Source organism: Chroicocephalus ridibundus, chromosome 8 (genome assembly GCF_963924245.1).
Source record: "Chroicocephalus ridibundus chromosome 8, bChrRid1.1, whole genome shotgun sequence".
NCBI lineage: Eukaryota > Metazoa > Chordata > Aves > Charadriiformes > Laridae > Chroicocephalus > Chroicocephalus ridibundus.
The window spans coordinates 38,326,224-38,335,414 of record NC_086291.1 but is presented as its reverse complement, the minus strand read 5'-3'; the positions used below and the strand labels follow the sequence as shown (position 1 = coordinate 38,335,414).

Below are 9,191 nucleotides of genomic sequence, written 5' to 3'. Positions count from 1 at the left end.
GGCAGGCTTGGCCTGCAGCACAGGGGCTGATTCCTCCTTTCAGACGCTGATGGGAGTGATGGGAGGTCTCCCCCATCACTACCCCAAGCAAGCGCTCCCTCGCTGCCTGATACAGCCCTGCCCTTTCCTGACAGCACCCTGTGGGCTTCTCCTGTGTCCCTGCTCCATCTGGCAGCGTGTCTCCAGCACGCTCATGTGCTGGGGCGCGAGCTGCGTCACCTCGATGCTACTGTGCCTCATTTGAACACCTCCTGCCTCCTGTTCTAGGAGCCATGATGAGCCTGTAAATACTTTCTTTGGCAAGACTTTTGTTTTGATCTAATCACTCAGCTTCCTTCAAAGGCTGGCACGGAGAGGAACTGTGTGAGGCAACAGGGCAGGTCACGGGTAGAGCCAAGGCGGCTGCAATTGGGGAGGATCAAACCCAGGCTCCAGCAGGGGTGTGGACGGGCTCGGCCCGGGCTGAGATGAGGCTCCGGCGTGTCACCCCAGGCACCAACTGTCCCAGATCCTCCCCAGGACCATAGTCGCCTGTGACTCTACCGCTGGCTGCAGGCACCATCTGATGGGTCCCTACGCTGCGGTGAGCGCTGGGCGCAGACCCAGGGCGAGACCTTCCTCCTGCTGTTCCCCCTGGGACTGCAGCAGGATGCTGTGCAGCAGGGTGACAAGTGACGGGGGAAGGCAAACGGAGAGATGACGGGCCCTGAGTGGGACCACGCTCGGTGGGAAGGCACACGCCATCCCCACGCCCAGCCAACCTGCATTATTCACATTTCAAAGGGCACGTGCGGCTCTGCTGAGGGATGGCAACTCGCTGAGCCGGCCCCTGAGCCCTGTAATGAGCTTTGCTGGATGCTGCTAAGTAGACAAGTGCGAGCTGGAGAGCTTTGCTGTGGTCTGGTGGCTGCTCGGTTGTCCCCAGCAGATGGGCTTCTGCTCCGCTGGTGTCTGTTGACACAGAACACAGGGACATGGCTCCTGGCTGTGGCTCTGCAGACAGGTGATAGCTCTGTGCATCGCCCAGCGCAGCGGAGTGGGAGATGGGACCCAAGCACAGGCCAGACAGTGGGGACACTTCTTCTGCGGCCATCCCAGACAGCACAGCACAGCACCCTCTGAGGAGAGCATGGCCAGCGGGGAGAGACCCGGCAGAGACTCCATTATAGGGCCAGACCTGCAGGTTGTAACTCGCCCCAGGTGCCCCAGAAAGCCAAACCTTGTCTTTTGCCAGCCATGAGAGGCTGCCAAAGCTGCTGAGGTGGTGTGCAGGGTCTCCCCTTCCAGCTTGATGTGTCCCGGCAGAGCAATCACGGGGTGTCACTCTGCATTCGTACACAGCTATCTTTAAAGCTGATATTGCTGCTTCCCTCTCTCCCTTACTGAGACAGCTTCACCCTTGCCCCCGTTCTTAGTTTATTTTCGCCTTTCCCAGGGGCCAGTAGGGCCTGGTGGATGGCTACCAAACCCCAAGATTAAAAGATGGCAGAACACCATCTCCAAAGCAGTCGTGCTCGAAGTGCTCACTGCAGCATTCATCTAAACAGAGACCTCAGAAAAATTGCTTCTCTCCGTCACATGGGGAAAGGCAGCAGCTGGAGGCTTCCCCGCTCCCCTGCCTGCTATGGTCCGGAGGGGACGAGGGTCACCATGACACCCCAAATGCCCCCAGGCGCTTCAGAGCACCAGCTGCCCCAGGGGGACCCCACGCCCTTTGCTCATGCTGCGTCAAGCCGTGGCTGTCCCTGTCCCCATCGCCTCTCCCCCCCGTCCTCTTCCTCCTCCCTCTCCCGTAACATGCCCATGACAAACTTTCCCCCCCTTCGGTGTTCCCGGCATCAGCAGCCACATTTGCTCCTCCAGCCCCTTCTCCTGCCAACTTGGCAGCCTGCAGCGGGAGTGGGCAGGGCTGGCAGGGGACAGGCCGGGCTGCCGGCCGCTGGCCCCCGCAGGCCCCCTCCTCTGCCGGTACCTTCATCCTTATCTGGAAGGTGCCACTTGGCAGCTGGAGTGGCCCTGGAGCGCTGCTTTCCCACGAAGCCTGCCCAGCTGGAGAGGGCTGGAGCTGGCGCGTGCTTCCAAAAACTGGGGCAGGGCACGGCGCGGAGTGCTGCCATCTAGGATCGGGATGGACAGACGGACACCTGGGCACGGACCCTGCACCAGGATGCAAGTTCAGCCCAAATGGCCTGTGCAGCCCAGCCACACACGGCCGCTGCTCACACCGGGGAGAGCGTGTGAGCCCTGTGTGACGTACACACACAGCCCCGCGCACACACGCAGGGCCCTGCACACGCATAGGCCCCTCCCGCACACACACTCTGGTGTTCCCTGCAGATGGCAATGTCCCTGCGGGCACACCGGCAGCTCCACAATGGGACGCGCACTCATGTGCAGCGCCCCGAACACGTGTGTGCGCGCGCAAACACACGTGCTCCAGCATGTCTGTGCACGCATACAGTGCCCAGTGCACACTCACACCTGTGCGCGTGTGCGACGCCCAGTGCACACACACCCACACCTGTGCACATCTGCGATGCCCAGTGCACCCCCTGTCTGTGCAGATCTACACACATCTGCCACGCCCCGTGAACACACACACCGCTGTGTGGTGCTCTGCACGCATGCCCGGATGCAGAATGCCCCCTGCGCACGCACACTCGCACACTCACACTCACTCTCACACTCATTCACACTCACACTCACTCACCCTCACTCTCACTCATTCTCACCCTCACTCTCACTCACACAAACACACTCACACTCACTCTCACACAAACACACTCTCACACGCACTCTTACTCACTCTCACACTCACCCTCACACTCACTCACATTCACTCACTCTCACACTCACTCATTCACTCACACAAACACACACTCTCACAGTCACTCTCACACTCCCACACTCCCACCCGCGATGACGCACCCCCCGCTCTCCCGCGCGCCCTGGCCCCTCCCGCCGGTGCGGCGCGTGCGCGGGGCGGGGCCGGTCCCGCTGTCGGGGCGGGCGGGGCCGCGGGACGGAGCTGCAGCCGCAGCCGGAGCCGCCCGGCCCGGTGAGTGCCCGTTGGGGGGTGGGGGGGTGAGGAGGTGCCGGCGGGCCGGGGGTCGCCGGCGCGGGGGCAGCGGCCTTTCGGCGGGGCCGGCCCCGCCCGGGGGCTGCGGCAGCCGCCGGGGACCTTCGCCCGGCTCCGCCCGCCGGGGCAGCGCCGCGGGCGCCTCCACGCTCCGGCGCGGGCCCGCTGGATGCCCCCCGCGGGGTGCCGGGGCCAGCTCGGCCCGGCGCGGGCGGCCCCGGGCGCGGCCGGGGCGGATCGCGTCCCCCCGCCTCCCCGGGAGCGGCGGGGCCAGGGGAGGCGGCGGTGTGCCCCGCTGTCCCGCAGGCGCGGCCGGGGATGCGCGGCCGGGCCCGCGCCGTCCCGGCAGCCGGGGGAAGGGAAGGGCCGTGGCTGTGCTGGTGACCTGCCGTCCCCGCCGGCCGGGGGATCCCGTCACCCCGCGGCAGGCGCACTGGCGCGGGGGGGCTCCAGCGGCCCAGCCGGCTGCACCCCGGGGCTGCCGAGCGGCGCCGCCGGCACGGGGGGGGTTCGGCAGAGGATGAGCGAGCCGCAGCCCGGGTCTCTGGCTCCAGGCGTGGGAAACCACCATTCCTGCATCTGCTTGCCCGCGGCAAGCAGGGCCCGAGCGCAGGTAGCCCCCGAGGGAAGGGAGCCCACCCGGGTGCTGTGTGCCCTGGGCTCGCTGCGTGTCCTGCCCGTCCCTGGCTGAGGCAGGGGGTGAACCCCCGCATCGGGCTCCAGGCCGTGTTCCTCTGACAAATCCACGTGGACACTGATTTTGCCGAGGGTTTGGCTCTTTACGGGCAATTGCAAACTCTCTGGACAAGCCAGTGATGGTATTTTTTCAAGCAAAGGGTACGACCAGCTCTAATGCAGCAGCTTCTTCCCTCCTCTTACGGCTGCTCGAGCCTGGGGGCTTGTTGGGGACACGATTCAGTCACCCAGCAGCCTGCCAGGCTCCCCGGGCCACCAGCCCCCCTCCTTGCTTCGCTCTTGGCCAGTGGCCAGGCACCAAACCGACCCCCTGGTTCTGCAGATGGGACCCAGCCCTGGCGCTGTTCGTGTTTACTTCCATGTTTTGAGGGCTGAAGTTCCTGTCTGGGGAAAAAAAAAAACAGATCGGTGGAGCGCTGTCCCCTGTGTGCTCGGAGCACCCCGCCAGGCTTGCAGCCTCCTGGAAAGTTTTATTGCTCTGTTTGCACAACCTCTCCCACTGCAGTAGGCGAGGGTTTTATGGTCTGGCCATGTTGTGACTCTTGGCATTTCCGTGAACAGCGGGAGGGGGAAGAAGAAGAAGCAGTGGCAAGGGCTGCACACCTCCAGTCACCCCGGCTGGTCTGGTGGCTGCCGGCCCCAGTTGTTTTTTGCTGGCCCCGGCTGCAGGAGACGGGACTTCCCGGATGTGCGGGCGTCGGAAATTGCTCGTCTTTCCTGAAAACGCTGGCTGAAAAAAAAAAAAAATCCTTCCCCCTGCCACAGCTTCTTGTGCTTTTAATTTGCAGCACGGGCACTGCGAGGAGCGGGGAGGCGTTTCCTGCTCTGGCAGCAGAGTGTGAAGCACCCGGGTACCCACAGCCCTCACCAGGTATATGGTGCCACCACCCCAGGCACCGCATGGTCCCTGGCACGCCATGGAGATGGAGGTGCTTGGCAGGGTTTGCAGCTCATCTTTTAGGGATAACGTGGTGCCTCTGCAAGTCGGTGGGGAGAAACGCTGATTTTATTAAAAAAAAAAAAAAGGCAACGTCTGCCATTTCCAGGCCTCGTTTCTATGGGAACGGGACATCAGAAGAGCAGAAATGCAGTGAGTGCTCTAAAATAACTGCCAGCTCCTTTGCTTGCCTCACCCAGCCCCTTCTGCTGAGACGGTGTCCGGGGATGGCCGGCTCCTGGACACGAGGCAGTGTGGGAACGGGTCAGGAGGTAGGATGCTGTGGCCTTCATCCCTGCCAATCTTCAGCCTGTCTTCACCTAAATCCATCGGCAGGAGAGCTCTGGTCCACATCGGTGGCTGGTGTGGCCACCACGTTACCTGGCACGGCTCCATGCCACGCTTAGCAGCGTGGTGCCGGCCAGGTGGTGAGGACCTGTCTGGCTTCCATCCATCTGGGCGGTGGGTTGTGGGAAGGTCTCCTTCCTCGCTGACCTCCCCGGGGATGGCCCAGGCGAATCCACGCTCATGTATTTAGGAGACTCTTCCTCCCGCCGCGGTCAGGTGCGGAGAGCAGGGTATTTCCAGCGAGGGGGAGAGGAACTAGGTTGTTCTCCCAGAAGCCGGTGGTGGTCGTCTCCTCACTTCCCCCACATCTTTGTCTGTGCCTCTTGCTGGGAAGGTCAGTGGTGCCGAGGCCGGGCAGGAGAGCATCTCCCGAGGGGACAACCTGACCTGCCACCGCACCAGTAGGTGAGTGTGTCACAGGGTGTCCCCATGCAAGGTACGCGACGTGCCTCCTAGGTCGGCTTGGGCCAGTTGTGCTCAGCCCTCCCTTCCTGCTAAAGATGGTCCCAGACCAGGACAGGGTCCCTGCCTAAGCCGCCTGTAGTCATGGACACCTCGGGGCTGGGCCAGGCAGCACCTTCCAAAAGATGTTTTCACTTTTGGGTTCAGACAAAATAATTACTGTGGTTGCCCTGAGCCTGGGAAAGCATTTTTGCTTTTAAATCTGGTAAGAGCAGCCCTGTTGTGACTGAGCTTCTTCCTCCTCTCCTCCAGTCAGTGAAAGGTCCAGTACGGGTTTTCTCGGGACCCTAAAAAGCTTGGAAAAAAAAATTTATTGGCAATAATGAAGTTTTCCGCTTTTGTGTAGTGTTTGTGTTACCCAAGAGCTGCTTGACATTTTCGAAGCGGCGTACCAGCCCCAACGGCAGCCCTCAGACCTGCGTGGGCGGTCGGCGGGGGCCAGCTCGCCTTTGAGGGTGCGGTGGGGCGAGCGGCCAGGAGAGACGTTGGAGCAGGAGGTGGCATCTCCACGAGGGCAGCAGCCTTCTTCAGCCCAACCCGACATGTTTGTCTCCTCTAAAACCACCCCAAAAGTTTGATTCCCTTGAATTGCTCTGGATTCCCTACAAGCCAGCACAGGAGGGAGGTTTCTGCTCTTGGGGGGCTTGTTTGGAGGCCTGTCGCTGTGCGGTACGTGCACGCGTGGGGCTGGGGGACCTACTGTAGGGGTCCTATGGCAGACGGGTGGCATTTCTGCCGGGGCACGTGTGGACAGGAAGTTGGCTGGAGACGTGGCGCTTTGTGATGAGCTTGAAGGTATTTGAGCTGGAATCCGGCAGCAGCTGCCTTTGCAAAGTCCCCTTTGCTGTCCCTTCCCTGCTTGCTGCCTGGGGGGTGTCTGAGGGGCTTTTCAGGGCTGCAGGAGTGGACCTCTCCTGCTATTTTTCGGCTCAGAGAGGGATTCTTGAGCACACGTCTCTTGCTGTTGTGAGAATCTGACTTCTGTGCATGGAGTGGCGAAAAGGTGGGGTTTTTTTTGCTCTGAGAACGTGGCTGGGTTTGGGGTCGGGGATGGGGAGGTGTGTGTCAGGCCAGGAGGGTGCTCGCGGGTGGCTCAGGGAGGTGGTTGCGGAGGGCAGGCTGGGTGGCTGGATGCTTGGTGTTTTGTCCGCAAACCTATGTGGGTTTTACCATGCTCTTGCTGCAGCCCGGTTGCTCCCAGCTGTTGCAGCTCTCTTGCGATGTGCTTTCACCAGCCGCTGGCCCGGGAGTGAGGGTTGGGCAGGTTGGGTTGCCAGCTTCCCCCCTCCCCTCGCTGCGGCACCCTGGAGCTCCCTGCCAAACCTGGTGGGTGCTGTGTGGCTCCGAGGAGATGACGCTGTCCTCATTGGGGCTGGAAAACACGCTCTTGAGCATCTCCCGGGGTGTTGCTGGTGGGTAATGTGTCCATTCTTGCCTGCACAGCGGCTTTCGGTGCTGCCAGGGTCTGGAGCACTGTTTCCAGGGGATGAACCCGGATGCTGTGACCCAGGTTGGCCCCGGCGCTGCGGGAAGAGGGGGTTTGCCGTGCCCGGAGGCTGGGGGGGATACTCCTGGGCTGGGGGCTGCCCTGCCTCCGGCGGTGTGGGCAGGTGGCTCTTCCTGTGCCAGGGCCGCCCCGTCTCGGTGACTCGCTGCGAGCGCGTCCCTGGTGGGACAGCAATGCTTCGTCAGGAAATGCCGCTGCAAACAGGGACAAAAACAACTCAGAGGGATGGCAGATGCTCCCTAAAAGAGGGGGAGGACGCGAGTGTATTGTCCTCGAGTGTGTCGTCCTTAAGTGCTGACCTTCCCTTCTGCTTCCCTGCCCTTTTCTCATCCTCGCCTCTCCAAGGAGAATTTCTGCTGGGAAAGCACCATTAGCGTGGCAAAACCAACCCTTCGTGTTGCAGGGGGCGGAGGCACAGCTTGAAATCTTCACCAGTCCCAAAACAATGGGCTGCAAGGAGTTTGGCGGCCCTCTTTGGGCCGGTGTTGGCAGTTCTGTTGCCCAGTACTCCCACTGCTGGAGACCTGTCCCTGCCTGCTGCTGGTGCAGGACCCCTGATGCTCGCAGGCTGGGTGTCTTCCCTCTCTTCCAGCTCGGATTGTGCCGGTGAACAGGTCACTCCAGAAACCACGAGCTCTGGCTCTTACGGGTCAATGATGACCCTCGGAGAGGGAGCAGGACAGTTATTTTACCCCATTTGGGGCCGAGCCGGCTGTTGTGACGTCAGGCTGGAAACAGGGAGCTGCCCTGGGGTGGCTGAAGGGTGGGATGGGGTTGCCACCCTCCTGCCACCCAGGTCTGTGAGTGCCCGGTGTTCACAGCTCTCTCCTCTCTTCCAGGGTCCTGCGGAGCAGCGGTGGTCCCCTTCTGATGGGAGGATGGTTGTTCTCAGGCAGTTTGGGCTGCTGCTCTGGAAGAACTACATCCTGCAGGTAGGTTGGCACCGCGCTCACGGGGGCTGCTAAATGCAGGCACGTCGGAGCTTGCCCGGGGTCTTGATCCTCCAGCAAACCTTTGTGGGCTCAGGGCATCTCCTGGAGGAAAACTGGTTTATTTATGTGCGTGGTGTCGTCCTGCTTTTGTGCTGGGGAGACACGGGCAAGGCTGTGTGCTCGGTTGCCTCTGTCCCCTCAAGTGCGCGCTGTGCCGTTCCCCTCCAGCAATCCAGCTGTGAGTTTGGCTCCCCCTTCTTGCCGGGGCAGGATAAACCCACGCACCCACCCTCCTGCGCGATGGTGGGTTTCTTGGCCTGTCCTGTGCAAACCCTTTACCAGCCTCCTCTGGAGGTGCCAATGGCTGCACACCATCTCTAAACCCACCAGGGCCCAGATATTTTTTTTTTTTCCTCCATTACTTTCTACAGCCCTCAGAAGCAGCTTTTGGGGGTCTAAAAAGAATTAAACCGCCATTGTCCTGGCATCCGCTCCCAGTCCGACTCTCTGCGTGGCAGCTGGCTAATGGCGGGGGATTTTGGGGCTTCCTGGCCCCGCTGAGGGCACCGTCTCGCCGGCTGCTTCTCAGCAGCGTGCGGATGCTGCGGCTCTGCTGGGACCTGGGGCCGGCCCTGGCAGAGGAATTGCGGAAGAGGAGGGAGCAGAGATCGCCGCAGCCTGGCTTTACACTTGTGGTTACCCTTCTGCAGATCAGCACGACGTCGCTTTAAAAATAAACAAAAGGAAAAGGGAAGGGCTGGCTGGGCTGCCTGCGAGCGGTGGGGAGCCGGGACCGGTGGGGAGCCGGGACAGACAGCTGACAGCTGGACTGATTTGCAGCCAGGAGGGTGCTCCGTGGGTGTGTGTGATGGCCAGCACTGTGAGCCCCCCTGTACGCCCCAACCACCTGCAGGACAGTCCCCCATCCTCTCTGCAGGGGAAAAGCATCTCCTTCTGGGTGTCCTCTGGGGCAAGGAGACCTCTCACCGTGGTTTTCTGAGGCCACAGGCTGACTCAGAATACAACATGGAGTGTTTCCTTCCCTCCTCTAAGTCTCCGCCAAAACCCATGCTCCCGATGAAGGCGCAGAGCTCCCAAGCTGCTGTGACCCTGGTGTGAAGATGGATGCTGGGACACGTGGCTTGCCCAAAGCTGGGGCAGCCCTGGCCAGGCGGAGGTGGTGATTATGGCTGAGTGTCCCCATCACCTCTGGAATACAGCAGCTTAAAT

At 61.6% G+C, this 9,191-nt stretch overlaps 1 protein-coding gene across 1 annotated transcript in view; it reads left to right on the top strand.

Annotated features, from left to right (window-relative positions):
• Positions 1 to 2,982: 2,982 nt before the first annotated feature.
• The window catches only part of ABCA3 (ATP binding cassette subfamily A member 3), a 30,899-nt gene continuing 24,690 nt past the window's right edge, over positions 2,983 to 9,191 (top strand). The window contains exons 1-2 of the mRNA XM_063343035.1: positions 2,983 to 3,058; positions 7,869 to 7,961. Coding sequence (XP_063199105.1) covers positions 7,908 to 7,961 — 54 coding nt within the window. The 5' untranslated portion in view covers positions 2,983 to 3,058; positions 7,869 to 7,907. The remainder of the gene's footprint in view (positions 3,059 to 7,868; positions 7,962 to 9,191) is intronic.